At 34.4% G+C, this 19,205-nt stretch overlaps 1 protein-coding gene across 1 annotated transcript in view; it reads right to left on the bottom strand.

The window, feature by feature from the left end:
• The window catches only part of LOC103257151 (Alstrom syndrome protein 1-like), a gene marked incomplete at its 5' end in the record, with an annotated part of 67,499 nt that overhangs the window by 39,225 nt on the left and 9,069 nt on the right, over positions 1-19,205 (bottom strand). The window contains 3 exons of the mRNA XM_008054878.2: positions 7,222-7,392; positions 9,151-9,288; positions 17,781-17,948. Coding sequence (XP_008053069.2) covers positions 7,222-7,392; positions 9,151-9,288; positions 17,781-17,948 — 477 coding nt within the window. The remainder of the gene's footprint in view (positions 1-7,221; positions 7,393-9,150; positions 9,289-17,780; positions 17,949-19,205) is intronic.

Raw genomic sequence — 19,205 nt, 5'->3', positions numbered from 1 at the left:
GGGCGGGGAGGTGGGATTGACAGTAGTTAAGATCTGCCTGGGGAAGGGGGGGCACACCTCATCAATAAGGGTACTTGCACGGTGAATATTTGTATTCACCCACAATTTTCAAATAAAAATTAAGAGAAAAAAAAAAAAGAGAGAGGGAACTCACTAAGAATTGCAACTACTTCCATCGAACCAGACACTGATAGATCTGTTTTACAAAAACAAGGTCAAATTTTCCACTAGTTCTGTGTTGTTCTCATTTTACTAAACTTTATAATAAAAATACAATAAATAAATATATTAAAACTAATTGTATTTGATACACTTGGAGTAAACAAATCAAAATGAAATTAAGAAAACAATTCTATCCATAAGAGCATCAAAAAGAGTAAAGTACGTAAAAGAGGTGCACAATTTTTACTCTTGAAATTACAAAGCATTGCTGAGAAATTAAACGAAATATATGGAAAACATCCTATATTATAGATTGGAAAATAACATTATTAAGAAGGCAATACTCCTTAAACTAATCTACAGATTCAATGTAATCCCTATCAGAATTCCAGCTTACTTCTTTGTAGAAATTTCCAAAATGATCCTAAAAGTCATCAAAATAAAAAATAAAATAAAGTTGGAGAACTCATACTTCCCAATTTTAAAACTTAAGAAATAATAATTAATATAATGTGATACTGTCACAAAGTCCATATTCACATAGATCAGTAGACTATAACTGAGAGACTAGAAACAAACCCAAACAAGTATGGTAAACTAATTTTCAATAAGGGTACCAAGAGCATTCGATGGGGAAAGAATAATTCTGTGACAACTGGATATTCACATGAAAGGAATGAAATTGGATCCTTACTCCACACCATATATAAAAATTAACTCAAAATGGATCCGTGACCTACATGTAAAAGCTAAAACTATAAAATTCTTACAATAAAACATAGCGGAAATCTTCATAAGCTTAAATTTGGCAAAAGTTTCTTAGATAAACACAAAAAATGAGCAACAAAAGATAAAACATAAATTAGACTTCAACAAAACTAAAAAATGTTTGCCCTTCAAAGGACACCATCAAGAAGCTGAAGAGACAACCCACAGAATGGAAAAATATATTTATAAACCATGTATCTGATAAGGGATATTTATCTAGAATACATAAAGAACTCCAAGGAAGATATACAACGGGACAATAAGCACATGAAAAGATGCTCACAGACTGGGAAGGCAGAATTTACTTATGGTGATTAAGTCATGAAGAAAATGCAAAATCTAAAGCAAAATGATATACTACTTCACACACTCTAGGATGGCTATAATTTAAAAAGGCAGATAATAACAAGCATCACTGAGGTTGTCGAGGAGCTGACATTGCTGGTGGAAATGTAAAATTGGGCAGCCACTTTGGCAAATTATCTGACATTTTCCTCAAATTATTAAACACTGTTATCACATGATCCAGCAATTCCACTCCTAAGAGAAATAAAAACACATGTCCACATAAAAATGTGTACATGAATCTTTATAAAACCATTTTCATAATAGGAAAAAGGTAGAAACAACACAAATGTCCATCAATGGATAAATGTGATATACACACACACACACACACACACACACACACACAAGAATATTATTCGGCAACTGAAAAATGAGTTTTTGACACATGCTATAATTTGAATAAATCTTGAAAACATCATGCTGAGTTAAGTCAGTTACAAAAGTCCACATTCATAAAAATCCACATATTACATGGTTTCATTTGCATGAAAGTCCAGAATAGGGGAATCTACAGAGACGAAAAGTGAATTTGCTTAGGTCTCAGGGGAGGTGACAAGGAAGTATGGAGATGATACCTAAAAGGTACAGGGTTTCTTTTTGGAAATGAAATATTCTTAAATTAATTGTGGTGACAGTTGATTGCACATATCTGTGAATATACTTTAAAAAGTTGAACTTTACACTTTAGGGACTTACATCTCAGTAAAACTTCATGAAAAAAATGTTCTATGGTCACTTGAAAACTTTTTTTAAACCATACAGACTTATGCACACATATATATTAGATCTTAACTTCAAAAAGTTTTTCACCTCTATAACCTGTCATGAGTTAAATTTGTGTGTTCAAGCTCCCTACCATATTCTGTATTTGTCCATTTCTCTTTGAAGATTTCCTAGTTCTGTTAGTTTATGATCTGTTTTACTATCCCCCACCCCCCAACCCCACACCCAAAAAGTAAATTCCACCTTCCAGTCCCTCCCTTAAGCATCTTTTGCCCAATGATATATCATAAGAGTTGTTTTCATATAATTTCACATGTTCACTCTTTTTTTTTAAGTTGGTGTCTCACTCTGTTACCCAGGCTGGAGTAGAGTGGCATGCTAACAGCCACAGCAGCCTCAGCCTGCTGGGTTCAGATGATCCTTCCACCTCAGCCTTCCATGTAGGTAGAACTATAGGCACGTGACACCATGCCTGGCTAATTTTTTGATTTATTGTAGAAATGAAGTCTCCCCAAGTTGCCCAGGCTGGTCTCGAACCCTTGGGTTCAGGCAATCCTCTTACCTCAGCCTCCCAAATTACTTGGATTATAGGCTCACACGTGAGTCACTGCACCCAGTTTTTCACTCTTTTTACAGACAACATAAAACTTCCTTATTAATGGAGCTCTTGGTTTTCATTTCATAAATTTTTATACTAAGTTATTTGATGTTTAAAGATGTATGAACAATAGCCTCATTGTGGATTACAAATCAGTATTAAAAAAATCCCTCTTTAATTCCTGCAAAAGCTGTGAATTTAACCTCATCTATTAAAGTTCCCAAATTTCTTTTTTGATATGTCTCTAGGTGTTCTTTTTATTTTCAACCTTTCTGAGCTATTTTTCTTTTGATATGTCTGCTATCTGGCATGAAACAGGGTTTCTTTTTAAATACAATCTAAAAAGTTTCTTCATAAAGGTAAATTTAATATAATACATGGTATTTATAAGCTCTCCATTCTTTCATTTTATGGCAATTTTTGTTAGACATTTATTTTGTCTTCTTTTATTCTCCCACTTTACACCCAAGCTGCTTCTGGTTTTTCTAAATATTTTGAATAATTTAAAGTTTAACTTTTAGAGGAAACGCTTGTCATTTTAAATACTATGCTTATACATGTATGTCTTGATTTTACAACTTTCAAGATGTTATTAATTCATTTATACTTCCTTTAGCCTCCCTTTCCTCTGCCTGTTCCCTTTCTGACTTTCTGTATTATCTTTTCATTTTGTCTGCATAAAACGCCTGAATGATTCACCTTTTCTTTGAAGTTCACTATTATCACTAATATTCTCTCAGTATTGATCATCATATATACAATTTCCTAGGATTTAGTATGCCATTTTAAAATACAGGTTTAAGCCAGGTGTGGTGGTGCAATCCTATAGTCTCAGCTACATGGAAGGCTGAGATGGGAGAAGTGCTTGAGCCCAGAAGTTTAGGCTACAGTGAGCTACGATTGCACCACCGTACTCCAGTCTGGGCAACAGAGTGAAATCTTGTCTTAAAAAATAAATTAAATAAATTGAGGTCCAATTTTTCCTTACTTATTATTTTTCTGTTATCTTCCTTAGGTAAAATAATAGACACCGCTGTGTTGGATTTTTACTATCAGTCCTCAAATTATATTATTTTTTCTAATTGCTTTCATCGTCTTCTCTTAATTAGTACAACCTTTTCACTTCCATTTGTTCTATCCCCTAAACCTCCTTTTTTATCTCATTATTCTATCAATTTTTATTTTATATATTTCATGTTTTCTACAATTATTCAGAGTACAAACATTTAGAAAAAAATGTTCTTCTGTCTGGTAGAGAATGCTTTTACAGATTATATTTCCATCTTTCTTTTGCAAACCATGTCTCCCACACTACCCACTGCAAAGTTGTAATGTTCTATTTCTTCATCTAATGTATTATTTATATGTGTGTGTGGTTAAAAAAAAATTAAATTTGCCATCAAACAGCTAGTAGTGTTAAGTATATTCATATTTTTGAGCAATAGATCTCTAACTTTTTCATCTTATAACACTGAAACTCTATACCCACTTAACACTAATTCTCTTTCTATCCTCCCCCTAGGCCTCAGCACTTTTCTACTAACTGCTTCTATGATTTCAACTACGTAGATACTTCATATGAGTAGAATCAGAGAGTATTTGTCCTTCTGTGATTGGCTTACTTTGCTTAGCATAATATCCTCGAGGTTCATCCATCTCGCAGCATGTGACAGGATTTCTTTCTTTTTAAAGGCTGCACAATATCTCATTTATGTACATAAAACACTTTTTATTTTTAATTTACCGATATTAACATTTTCTTAATACACTTATCTGTTGATGGACATCTGGACTGCATACCTCTTGGCTATTTTGAATAATGCTATGATAAACATGGGTGTGAAGATAGGTTTTTGAGATTCTCCTTTGAATTCTTTAGGTTATGTGCCCAGAAGCAGGAATGTTGAACCATAAAGTAATTCTTTTCTAATTTTTTTAGGAACCTTCATAGTATTTTCCATAATGGCTGTACCATTTTACATTCCTACCAACAGTGAACAAGGGTTCCAATTTCCCTGCATCCTCACCAACACTTATTTTCTGTTCTTTTGATAGTGGCCATTCTAGTAGGAGTGAGATGATATCTTATTGTGGTTTTCATGTGCATTTCTTTTATGATTAGAGAAGTTGAGCATATTTTCATATGCTTAATAGTAATTTGTATATCTTCTATGAAGAAATCACTATTCAAGTAGTTTGCCCAATTTTAAATAAGGTTATTTACTGTTATCGAAGTATAGAAGTTCCTTTTATGTTCTGGATATTAACTCGTCAGATATACAATTTGCAAATATGTTCTCCCATTCTATAGGTTGCCTATTCACACTCTTTTTGTGTGTGTATTTAATAAACTTTATTTTATTTATTGAGTTGGAATCGCTCTGTCAACCAGTCTGGATTGCAGTGGTACCATCATGGCTTATCGCCCCTCAATCTGCTGGGCTCAGGTGATCCTTCTACCCCAGCATCCCAAGTAGCTGGGACTACTGGCGCACACATTTGGCGGGTGCCACCATGCCCGGCTAATTTTTTTTTTTTTTTTTTGTAGAGAAGGTCTCACTATGTTGTCCACGCTGGTCTTGAACTCCTGGGCTCAAGCAATCCTCCCAGCTGGGCCTCCCAAAGTGCTAGGATAACAGGTGTGGGCCACCGAGCCTGGTCATATTTGCACTTAATAAACTTTGTATCCCATCCTACATGTATCACTAGTCACATATATGTTGTGTTTTTATATGGAATAGGTACCTTGAATTTATAGCTCGCATTCACCACATCAGCCTTCCCTCCAATCCCAACTGCCTCAGGCTGTACTGCCTCAGGCTGTACATTTAGTCAACCTGAAAAAACCCACAAGGATTAACCCCTAAAGGAATTCAATTTTACTTTGTTCTTCATTTAAGTCACTTTTCAAAAAATGATGCTTCCAGTTAGAATAGCTCTGGAATCAAAGTGTTTATATATTTGGCCCAAACAAGAGACACAGTTCAAAGTTAATAATATCCTGGCTACTGGAAGGAAGAGATGAACATCATCGCTGGAAAAGGGGCTTGTTATTTTTACCTTTCCCTAAAATCATGTTAAGATCCAAATAAATCTTCATCAGAACATATTCACACTCTAAATTGTTTCCTTTGGTATACATAAGTTTTCAAGTTTGATGTAGCCTCGTTGGTCTATTTTTGCTTTTGTTACCTGTGCTTTTGGTGTCATATCCAAGAAATCATTACCAAGTCCAATGTCCTCAAAGTTTTTCCCTATATTTTCTTCTAGGAGTTTTATGATATTAGATCTTACATTTATATCTCTAATTCTTTTTTTAGTTAATTTTGTATACGGTGTAAACAAGGGTCCAACAACTTCTTTTGAATGTAGATATTCAACTTTTCCAACATCTTTTTTGGTGTTTACATTTATTTATTTTTAAAATTTAATTATTATAAAGTTGTGAGATACAAGTGAGGACTTACTATATAAGTAGGTTGCATGCAGGTGAAGTTTGGGCTTCTAGCTGGCCCTCAATTCCCCTAGTAGTGGACCCGGTAGTCATTGTGTTGTCACATGCCTCCCACACTCCTCCCTCCCCTCCCTAGCAGTGCCCAGCAACTGCCAATCCCACCCTTGTGCTAATGTGACTAGTGTTTGGGGCCCACTTATGAGTGAGAACATGTGATATTCAGTTCTTTGTTTCTGTGATAGTTTACTTAGTATGATGGCCTCAACTGCATCCAAGTTGCTGCAAAGGCCATGATTTTATTCTTATTTATGGCTGCATAATATTCTATTGCCATTCCCATTTGTTGAAGACACTATCCTTTCTCTATTGTGTAGTCTTGATACCTCTGTCAAAAATCATTTATTTTATACATTTATTATGTAAGTTGTGAAACCTGATCTATTTTCAAAATCTAGCAAGTGTAGATTAGCTCTTTGACTCCTTTCTTCCCTAATCCAGGCACTGTTCTATCTCTAAGAGATAAAGCTTGACAGCTAGGTGGTAATAGCTTGTGTTCTATATGCATTTCTTTCATGTCAGAAAAAGAGGGCCATGGCAAATGCTTTTTTACAACAATTTTTTTTACAAATCTGTATTGGTCTTTGTCCTGGTCTCAAAAAATGCTTTTTGGTTTTCCCTGTTTCAGTGCTGAGATATGATGCTTCACTTCTAATAATATCAGCTTTGGTTATTTATTAATAATCCTGTTTCTAAGCTGTTAACAACTTTTCTCAGAAATAACTATTTTGCAAATATATCTATATAGCCATGTAGATAAAGTAGCATCAAGGAGCCTTGCATAAGAAAATTAAAAAAAAAGAAAAGCAATGTTTGTTTAAATCATGAGGTCATATTCTCATGAGAATGGAATGGATAGCCAGGTGTGGGCATGGAAGTGCGAGCCTATAGTTCTGGCTACTTGGAAGGCTAAGTCAGAAGGATTGTAGGAGCCCAGCAGGTTGATGCTGGAGTCACTGTGAGTGTGCCAGAGCACTCCAGCCTGGGCAATAGAGTGAGACTCAAACTCAAAAAAAAAAAAAAAAAAAAGAAAAGAAAGGAAAATCATAACAATGGAATGAAAACACCTGCAAATACACTCACAGATACACACACACCCCAATCCCATTACCTTCAATATTTATCTGTAGGGATTCTTTATCTTCTGGCCAGGCTTCCTTAGGAACTGTCCCCTTCCTATGGATCTCCTCTTTCTGTTGAACCTCTTGAGTGTCTGATAGACTTTCGATCTTTGTGTCTTGTACTTGAGATGAGTGCTCTGCAGCAGTAGCATCAACAGAATCTAAGAGAGGGAAATTAATTCATTATACAGACGGAAAGCTGATGAAAAATACTTTCAAATGTCTCTCACTGATGTGGGAAGATTGCTCACAGAAGATTGCTTGAGTTTAAGATAACCTTGGAAAACATAGCAAAATTCTATTGCTATATTTTAAAAAAAAAAAAGTCTCCCAAGAATCTACTATGTGAAAGGCTTTTTTACTGGTATTGAAGAAAAATAAAAAGACCGCTAAAACATGTTTAGAAAGCAATCAACATTAGGGTCAAAAATCATGTACATAAAAAGAGAAATAGAAGTCATACAAAGTTAAGGAATTACACCATAAGAGAGTCAGATAAAGAAGTACAAGTGTTCAAAGAAAGATCAACTAATTCCAGAAAGCAGTATCACAGAACTCTGGACAACTGATTTGGGTGTCAGAAGATAGCTAAGATGGGATACATATTGACATGGAAAGATAAAGGCATTTTAGGCAAAGGTGACTACACAGTAAAAGAATGGAGTTAGGAAAGCAACTTAGCATCTAAGAAACACAGCACGTATAAGGCTTACTTGATTACGGAATTTATAAGGCAAAGAGGTGAGAACTAGCATTCAAAAGTTGTTTTGGGAGCAGATTCTACTGTTCTGGAAGACAATGCTAAAAGTTTAGATTTTATTCCTAGAGGGAATGAAGACTAAAATTTTTGATTAACTTTTTTGATTAACATGATCAAAAGTGTTTCCAGAACATTCATTCAGCAAAAACACAAAGGAGGTAAAATTTTAAAGTGTTGCCCAGAGTACAATCTAAATTGTTTTAAAAAGCAATACCTAAAGAAGAAAAAAACTATGCTCTAAATATGTTTCTAGTTTACAACTGTGGCAAAAACTTATCATCTGTACTCTAATATTCATCTTCCTTTTTCTTTAAAATAGAATCCTAACTTTGGCTGAGCATATGGGTACTAGAATAAAGACTATTTCCCAGCCTCCCTGTTACACGTGACCATATGTCTAAGTCTGGCCAATAAGATGTAAGGGGAATACTACATGTAACTTCTGAAAGGGTTTCCTTAGAGAAAGGAATATGCTTTTTCTTTCCTTTTCTTTCTACTGGCAGATGGCTACACTTTGAGAATGAAGGCAAAAAATGTTGGAGTAACAGGGGAGCAAGAGCTTTGTTCCCTGATACTATGAAACTCCATGTCACCCAGGATGCCTACCTCAGGGTTTTTACTAGAAAAAATATATATATATATTTTTAAATCTTTTAATGTTATTTTTTGTTTTCATCTCTCAGAGCCAAAATTAATCCTAACTTTAACACTATTACAGGCACTTTAAATCAGTATAATCCCACTGAAGTAAAATGACTGACAGATAGGAAGCAAACAAGCTAAATTCCTAAAGAACAAAGGCTTACATACAACAATGATATTGGAGAGTCAGTCTGTCATGGCATTAAAATATTCTATCATCAGAAGTAAAAAAAAAAAAAAAATCCATTAAATAAATTTTGGTGATGAGATTAATGTGTTTACTATATTTAAAAGTTCTCCAAAATATTTCAAAAAGCTTTGAATATATCAACTTTATCTGCCAAAGTATACAAAAAATAGCTAAAAATACTTTGACTATTTCACATATAAACAAGACAGAGGAGGGCTGAAGATAGCAAGAAGAGAATGGAGAATACATTTGTTTATATTCATAAGGGAATAGTCTCACTTTACAATACCAGAAGAAAATAATATACAGACAATCCAGTTTACCTACCTGCAGGGCTTTTCTGCAAGAATTCTTTTTCTTCAGGCTGGGAAGTCTCAGTCACTGCCCTTGTACTGTAGATCTCTTCTTTCTGTTTTTTATCTGAAAAGTGCTTATCCCCGGTGATGGGTACTTGAGCTGGGGCACCTGGAATAACAACATCATTTGATCCCACAGAGAAAGAAAAGATAATAAACACAATAGACAAGTAATTCTATACACACACACACACACACACACACACACACACACACACACACACACACACGCCAAACCCCTTTACATATTAGGAAAAAAGTACTTCCTAGCCTCCACTAGGTAAAAACTGTGACATGGTTGAAAAGCTTTTCATATCTTTCTGTGTACAACAACACAACTGCTTAAATTTTAAAAAATTAAATAAAATCTGAACTTTGATGGTTTGATGCAATAGTAAAAAAAAAATGTATAGATCAAGTATGTCTTTCAAAGCAAAAAAGTAGATTTGAACAATGCTTTTATGTTCTTTGGCCTATTCAATGTTTTTAATCACTTATGGAGCCAATTTTGGTGTTTCATATAATACAAGAAAGGCACTTACATCATCTATATTTTATATATAGCATTCTTATAGAATTTTTTAAAAAAGCTCATGCAGGTATAGAGCTTTTAAAACTTGTCTAATACTTTCTATTTCTCTTTTCTATTTTTCTTGATGATTTTTCTTTTCATATCTACAAGTATGAATATTTTTCAACAAAGAAATCAGAAAGGCAATAGAGATTACTAAAAATGCAATAAAGAATCAGTCTTGGTTTTATTTCTCATAGTACCAATTTTTCTTTACATGCATTCATTTTTCCTATTTCTATTATTTCAATCCTCCTAATCTCTTTTACCTAAACGCCTTCTACAACTTTTAGACCACTTAAAAATTTACTTACTGTTAATACAATGTTTCAGACATATAAAAAAGTATATACAACAAAATAAGCACCAAAGTACCTTAAGAAATAAATATTACAGATATGATTCCCTATGTAAGATCTCAATGATGTCATTCTCTCTATAGCAACCCTTATACTGATTTAGAGATTACAAAACTCAAGGACATTTTAAAATTCTTTACTATACTGCATATATACAACAATGTATAGTATTGTTTTGCAGGTCTCTAAACTTCATATAAAGGGTACTATACTGTATGTACTTTTAAGCAAAATGCCTTTTCACTCAATATAATTCTAGGATTTAGTCCCATTAATATATATGAGTCTTCTGTTAGGTAGTATTCTACTTGTATATACATATCAATTTACCATTTAAGCAATGAAGACTATTTCCTACTTTTTTAATATTGACAAGCACTGCAATGAATATTCCTATAAAATTTCTTTGAAGATTGTATGAGTTGTAAATATCTTCTTCTCTCAGTCTGTGTCTTGTCTTTTGTTTATGGTATCTTTCATGTACAAAATTTTTCATTTTAATAAGGTCACATTTATTATACTTTTCCTTAAGGTCAGTGCTTTGTGTCATATTTTTAAAATCCTTAATTATCACATGATCATAAGGATAGACAACCTAAATTTTAAAAGTTTAAAGCTTTCCTTTTTATACTTAATGTGCCTGGAATACTATATATTTTTATTTAGTATGTAGTAGTGGTTTATCTGATTTTATTCTTTCCTACATGTAATTGGTGGTCTAAACACTATTAAATAGTTCATCTTCATCCTTTCTCCATGGATTGCTGTATCATCTCTGAATATACTATGCTTCCACATTCATGGATAGTGTTTCTGGGCTACCATTCTGTTTCATTTTTCTGTTTGTTCCTTTGCAAATGATGTCTTAAATAAGTTATGCATGTAATAAGTCTTGACATCTAGTACGGCAAGTTCTCTTATCTTAATCTTTAAATATACTTTGTTGATCTTCCATACATATTTTAGAATCAGTCTGTTAAATTCTATAAAAAGTTCTACTGGAATTTTGAGTAGCAATGCATTAAACTTAAAAATTAATTTAATGGGAACTGGTATCTTTAATTCATTTTTACAAGTATATAATTCTCCAATTACTTAGGTCTTCTGTAATATACTTCAATATAGTTTTATAATTTTCTCTATAATAGTTTTACATGTCCTTATAGATTCATTGCCAAGTACCTTATTTTTTATTCTTTTTAAAAGATCTTTTTCATTGTGTAGCAGTAAATGTGCAAAAAAAATGCACAAATATAGAGCTCAGTGAATTATCCAAAATCAAATGTGTATAGCCTTACCCTGGTTAGGAAATAAAATCTGGATAAATGCCTACATACTCCCTTCATTCTTCCTTCTATCTTCCCCATGCTGAGGGTAACATATGATTTTAAATACAACAAATTAGTTTTGAATACTTTTGAACTTTATATAAATGGAATAATATATATTCTTTATGTCTTGCTTTCTTCTCCCGTGTAGTCTACAAGATTCATTTAGTGTTGTAACATATATTATCCTTCACACATTCTCATTTTCTAATTAGTACTCAATAATGTTAATATGCTGCAATTTATCCATTCTATTGAATAACTACTGGACATATGGGTAGTTTGCAGTTTGGAGCTATTACAAATACTACTGTGAAGAATATTTGTGACTCTTGGTACTTGTGGGCACCCCTTTCTGTTGAGTATAGTTAGGAGAATTGCTAGTCATAGGTTATGGTTTTGTGTAATTTAATAGATACTGTCAAGTTGCTTTCCGAAGACATTATACCAATTCACACTCTCACCAGCAGTGAATGAGTTGTTTGTTTTTACCTTCTTACCAACACAGTATTGTCTTTTTCATTTCAGTCATTCAAATGGGTATGTGAAGCTATTCTGTGTGGTTTTAATTTGCATTCCCTACAGTTTAATAAAGTGGAATGTGCTGTCTATGCTTTTTGGCTATTGGGTATTCTCTTTTGTAAAGTACCTGTACAAGTCTTTTGTCTATTTTTCTATTGGGCTGAATAGCTTTTTCATATTAATTTGCAGCAGTTCTTTTTATATTCTGGATATAAGTCTTTAGTGGTACACAAGTATCACAAATATCTTCCCCATTCTGTGACTTGCCTTTTACTCTCTTATTTAGTGTTGTTTATAATTTATACAATTTTCTATTTTAAATTTTTTAAATTTTATATAATTATCAGGCAGCCTCCTGAACCACAGTAGGTTCAGAAATACTCCCAGAATTTCTCACCTTTTTTTTTTTTTTTTTTTTTTTTTTTGAGTTGGGGGTCTCACTCTGTTGCCCAGGCTGGAGAGCAGTGGCACGCTCACGGCCACCCCAGCGTTGACCTGCTGGGTTCCGCGGCCCACCCACCTCAACCTTCCAAGTAGCTGGAACCAGAGGTGTGTGCTACCGTGCCAGGCTAAGTTTTTGATTTATTGTAGAGACGCAGTCTTGCCAAGTTGCCTGGGCTGGTCAGACAATCCACTTGCCTTGGCCTCCCAAAGTGCTGGGATTATAGGCTGAGACACTGAGCCCGGCCAATTTCTCACTTTAATGTGACACATTCGTCAATATTTTCCTCTAGGTTACTTGTTCTTTGGGGGATGTGGAGGGGGAGATCAAGTTTAATGAATCTTTTCCCATCCCAAGATTAAAAAGACATACTCCTTCATTTTCTTATACAAAATTTATCTGCCCACTTATCTACCATCTATCTATGCCTTTTCTATTTAGATCTACAATCCATTTGGAATGGATTTTTATTTACAATGTGAGGAAGGAGGCTCAATATTCTTTTTTCAAATATGACTATTCAACTTATCCAGCACCATTTGACCAAAAAAATTATCCTTTTCTCACCTTTAAGTGGCACCTTTAACATAAATCAGGTATCCATGTAAGTGCAAATTTATTTCTGGAGTATTCTGTTCTGTGGTCAGTTTGTCTACCTTTGTGCCAATATCACACTTTATAGTAAAGTTTTGATATCTGGTGGTATAAATCCTCTAGATTTGTTCTTTTTCAAGATTACCTTGACTATCTTGGCATTCTGTATTTCTTTATCAATTTTAGAACAAGCTTGTAGGCTTCTGAGAAAAAAAACTCTTTTGGGATTTTAACTGGATTTTTCTTATTTTTTAATATTCGTATTTAAGTATATAACTTTACCCCTAAATAAAACTTTGGTTATCTTTCGTAAAATTTTTATAACAGAATTTTATTGTTCAGTTCGAAATACACTATAATTTCCACTATGATTTTTCTCTTTAATCCATTATAATTTAACTACTTGGAATTACCTTTTTGAATTTTCAAATAGATGAGTGGTGTATTAGTTTCCTAGGGCTTCTGTAACAAATTATTACAAACTGAGCAGCTTAAAACAAAAGAAACATAATCTCTCATGGATGTGGAGGTTAGAAGTCTGAAATCAAGATGTCAGATGGGCCACACTCCCTAAGACTCTAAGGGGGAAAAATCCTTCTTTTTCTCTCTTAGTTTCTGCTGAGCCCTGGCACTTCCTAGCTTGCAGCAGCATAACCCCAATTTCTGCCTCTGTTCTCAAAGGTGTTCTCTTCTCTTTTTATAAGAATACAATCACTGGATTTAGGATTTATCTTAAATCCAGAATGATTTAATCTTGAGATCCTTAAGGAACTACATCTGCAAAGATCCTATTTCCAAATAAGGTCATATTCTCAAGTTCCTGGTAGATATGAATTTTGGAGGACCACTTTTCAACCTGTCACCGACAGAATTTTGATTCATTTTATTAGTCTATATTTTTATCACTGAGTTCTAAGTTAGCTTCACTGTGGTTCGAGAAGCTGGTCTGTTTGAACAGGAATTCTTTGAAACCAACAAGTTTATAATTTTTTCTAAGTGCTCTATGTATTCTTTGAAAAATGCAAAATTCTCTGCTTTAAATCAAATGTTTAAATTCTGTTGTTAAAATGCTCTCTATTTTTATTTCTTGATCTTTCAAATTTCTGAAATGTATTGTAGAATTTATCTATATATTCCTGTCATTTTTCCTGAATATACATTTGAGTATATCATATAAACTGATAATTTTATCTTTCTGGAGCATCTGATCCTTTTATTATTGCGAGATAAACTTAGTTACCTTAATGTTTTTTGTCCTGGAATCCCATTTTGTCGATATTAACATTGCTCACTAGCTTTTCTTTAGTTAGTATTTGCCAAATATATCTTTTCCCAACCCTTTATACTTATTTGCAGTGAAGTACAATAGAAATTTTGATTTAGTCAAAGTAACAATGTATGTTTTGAAAGTCAAATACTTTCATGAGGCTTATAACAAAACTCAGCAGTACCCTGTCCCACCCACCCACTCAGTTTCGAAAGGCCTCCATTTTCAACTCCTTAAGCCACTTACTCTAGTATCAATATCCTTATTTCCAAATAACATGCTTTATACTGCCACATCCTTTTAAGTTCCAGAAATTATCTACTGATTTGCCACTATGGTCAATATGAATTTCTCTTTTAAAAAATATCTTCTCATCCTATCTTCTGAAAAGTTTTAGTCTATATTAGTGTGCAGTCTTATATATTAGTTATGTAAATAGTAGTCATAGTAATTAAATCAATATTCAGTGTTTACATGTGACCGTGTTATATAATTATCATTCACAGCTAAGCCAACTGTATACTGTAATTATTAATTTCTATTACAAATGTCTGCTTTTCCTGAAGAGTTAATAACTGCCATGATTTTACATTTTCAAAGTTTCTATGTATAAATGTGTACCTTTATTCTTATAGCTGCAAAAAGAATTGAAAATCTCCTCTAAGTATAATCAACCACATAAGGTACTGAATCAGTTTGACTTCTGTCTTGCAGTCGTCAATCTGAACTTGTTCTAGGCCTTTTGTACCACTGCTCTTGTGAGAATTCCTTTCTCCTCTTCCCTGTGTTGGCCCCTCGTTTTCTCAGTCTTATGTTTCCTCCCTTTTTTAGTGAAATAATTTTCCCTCAGAAGTCTAACACATTATTCCTTTGGTTTTTAATTCCATGTATTACTTTAGAAAAGTTAGATGTCAGTCTGATTTCCATTTCTTCATATGGGATCTATGTTTTCTTTCTGAAATGTGTTAGAATCTCTTTTCAAACCAGTTTTTTTTTTTTTTTTTGGAGTTGGAGTCTCACTCTGTCGCCCAGACTGGAGTGCAGTGGCAAGCTCCCGGCCACCGCAGCCTCGACCTGCTGGGCTCCGGCAATCCTTCCACCTCAGCCTTCCAAGTAGCCAGAACTAAAGGCACGCGCTACCACATCCGGCTGAATTTTTTATTTATTGTAGAGACAAAGTCTCACCAAGTTGCCCAAGCGGGTCTTGAGCCCGCGGGCTCAGGCAATCCACTCGCCCTGGCCTCCCAAAGTGTTGGGATTACAGGTTGAGTCACCGAGACCAGCCTCAAACCAGTTTTAAAATTTCTAGTTCACATGCTTTAGTGTGTATTTTTATGTACACAATAGTCCTTTCTAACATGAAAACTCGTATCTTCTGCATTCTTGGATTTATTCCTGTACTGGCCCTTTGATTTCTGTCTGCCTTCTCTATTGGCAATGCCTGTTTTTGGATATCTTTTGGATTTTAAAAAATCTTTTTTTTTTCTTTTCCCTTCTCTTATGTTCTATTTTCTAAGAGATTTTCTCACTTTTATACTCCAACCCTTCCATTGAGATTTTTATCTCTGATAGCATATTTTATGGGTTCACTTAGCTATTATAAAAGTCACTGTTCAAGTTCCCTAGGCAGGCATTCTCCCCTCTAGCCTTCTTCTTTAATCATCTAAGGTAAGAGGTTTTGAGGCTGGGCATTTCTCAAGGTGAAATGACCACAGAGGACTCTGTAATATCTGACAGAGCACTTTCCCTTGAGATGCAAAGTATGGAAGTAGACCAATAGCTGGCGGAGGTCTTCAGATAACTGAGCATGACTTTATTCCAAACATACCATCCTTACTAAATAAAGCCTGGAGGTGAGGTATAGCTAATGAGTTACTTGTAGAGATTTCTTTTTTTTTTTTAAATAAAGATGTGGGGTACAATTAGAGACTTCTAATGGCATTCAGCTTTGTTCCATTCCATTTTTTCAACATCTATCCCCTTTTGAAGTATCTGACAGTAGGATCTTAGGTTACCTGTATCAACTGAATTGCCAGTAGCATATTAATAGCACAATAGCATATTAATATGCTACTGGCAATAAGGGATTCTCTGTAGCAAGAAGGTCTTCATTTATGAACTATGTTTTGTAAAAATATTTCTCTTTTTTTACTTGGGTCTCAATGTTAGCTGAAAGATATGCCTCTTTTCTCTCATTTCAAAAGACATAAGCCGGGCTCGGTGGCTCAGCCTGTAATCCCACGCCTTGGGAGGCTGAGGTGAGTGGATTGCCTGAGCCCGTGGGTTGGAGACCCGCCTGGGCAGCGAGACCTCATCTCTACAATAAATCAAAAAATCAGCCGGGCGTGGTAGCGCGTGCCTGTAATTCCGGCTACTCGGAAGCCTGAGGCGGAAGGATCGCCAGAGCCCAGCAGGTCGAGGCTGCGGTGGCCGGGAGCAGCCACTGCACTCCAGTCTGGACGAGAGTGAGACTCCAACTCAAAAAAAAAAAAAAGACATAAAGACACTTCAACAGGCTTTGCAGTGCAACAAAAATTATCTACAAGAATAAATGTGTGTTTTAGCAAGCAGACCATACCCATTTTCCTCACTAAGGCATTGATGTCATTGCACAAAGTCATTAACATCTTGCCAAAACTAGAACATAGAGTCATCCTGCTTCTAAAAACTGCCTTGAGATCAATAGCACCTATTTGGCTAATTGTTGTACATAGGAATAAAAAAATACAAATATAACAAATAAACATAGGCAATTATACATACAGAATTTTCACTTAACTTGAGTGGCAACTAGAGTTTTCGTTTAATAAATATTATCAAGTATCAACTAGTGTCATGGATGCAGAAGAAAAAAGCAAGTAGATTTCTATAGATTAAAAGCTTGTATAAAAACAGTGGGCCTATATCTAGAGATAAGGTTGAGACACAAATATACACAGTGAATAGACAGATAAGGTGGATAAATGAAGCAGACTGGGTCTGAGAGCTGTGGACTGAAACAAACAGGAGAATGAATGCCCTACCTGTAGGAGACAGCCATGGCTCAGCTGCAGCTAAGTGTCATAAAGGAATGTGAACTGAGAGCAACCAGATTTTCTAATTTCTCAAGAAAAGCTCAAAATGTCATTTTTAAATTGGCAGCAAATAAAAAAAATTTAAAACATTATGTGAGCCACATAACTCCCTACAGAATCCAATTTATGAGATGGTTGTAATATCATGAGGCAATTTAATCAAGATTTTCTATGAATATTAGACTCTAAAACATACTTTATTGGGTATTATTTTATTTCAAAAGTTGCATCATGCTTTATTTCTCATGATGACAATAAATTTACAGTCTTCAAAAATCTCTGAAGCATAGTAAAAGATTTTATAAATATTTTATCTTCTTATGTAGTCCCAGTATAATAGCAAAGATAAAAGTCTGCATTCCAAAGCAAAAAAACAAAGATTGGACATTTAGGATGAAAAGGGGTGGAAGAAAGCCATAAAATAAACAAAGCCAATTCAGTTACCTGCATTTTTCTGTGAGGGTTTTTTCCCCACTGGAAAGGACGCCTTAGTCACCGCCCTCTTACTGTAGATCCCTTCTTTATGTTTAATGTTAACAGTGTCTGAGAGGTCATCATCCCTATTGCCTAGCACCTGAGCTGGGAAGTCTGGAGCAACAGCATCATTGGATCCTATAGAAAAATAGGAAAGTAACACAATTAAGACAAATACAGACATGACATTAAGACTTTTTATAAATTTACCTCTTAGATCACGTCTATGAAAAAAGTACTATGATGGGAGTGTTATCAGGTAATCAAAAGGAAATGTCAAACTGAAGCTGCAAGATGTAGAAAAAAATCCAACAATACAAAATAGAGATGCAAATTACATAAAAGAAGACATATAAAGAAGACCATCAGTTTAAGAGGAAGAATATTTCCAGCTCAAAAGGATTTTTGGAAGAAGAAAAAATGGTTTGTACTTCAGGAAAAAAAAAAGTAGCCTTTCTGATATGGAGAGAAAAGAAGAGACATTTTAGGCAGAAGTTACAACATGAGCAAAGACAAGGAGTGAGAATAGCAGATACTTTTTTGGTCAGGCTGGATTGTAGAATACATTAAGGAGAGGGGTAGGAGATATTATAAAACACTTGTTTGGGACATATTATAAAATCAGCAGTGCCCAGAAACACAAGCTGAAATGTACAAATGTGATTATACTCGTATGTGAAATGCAGCACTGTTGAAAATTTGTTAGTTACGTTTTAGGAAGATTAGTCTGACAATACAAAAGACAAAACATTGAAAGGAAAATGATATATGATAAAGAAATAAAAGATTTGAAAGTATTTATACTTCAAGATTCCTACTTTCATAATAAGAGAAATTAATCTAAAATCCATGTCACATCTAACAGGCAAAAGAACATTTCTGAACATATAAAGGCTTGTAAGTAACTACAGAATTACCTTCTATGAAATGTTTTTTTCTAATTCATTGTTGGGAGCCGGCCACAGAGGCCCACTGAGCATTAGGGATCAGGAAGGGCCATTGACCCCGAGACCACTAGGATGTGTTCGGGAGCTATTGACCCCATTTTCTCCCCCTTTCTACTCAGCACTAACCAGATTAAGCTCCTGTGAGCTCAAAACTCTGAGATCAGGACGAACACAAGCTAACTTTAGAAGCTCTTGGCTCCCATTCTTCCACAAACTGCAGTTTTGGCTTTCACATAACTTATAATTCAAACTCGTGTCACATCTAAGAGCCTTAGTATTGGTCACAGGCTTCTGGGTCATGATCTTAGGACTTACTGAACATGTAATTTGTAGAATATAGTTTTAGAAGACAGCCATTTTGTTGAAAGAATGCGGCTAGATTACTTGCAGGTAGCCCACTGTGAACTTTGGACTGGGCCACATTCCAAACATTCTGGGATGGCACTTT

Source organism: Carlito syrichta, unplaced genomic scaffold (genome assembly GCF_000164805.1).
Source record: "Carlito syrichta isolate Samal-C Ts95f unplaced genomic scaffold, Tarsius_syrichta-2.0.1 Scaffold80100, whole genome shotgun sequence".
Taxonomy (NCBI): domain Eukaryota; kingdom Metazoa; phylum Chordata; class Mammalia; order Primates; family Tarsiidae; genus Carlito; species Carlito syrichta.
Note: the sequence above shows the minus strand (reverse complement) of the source record. Positions and strands in the feature narration are given on the sequence as shown.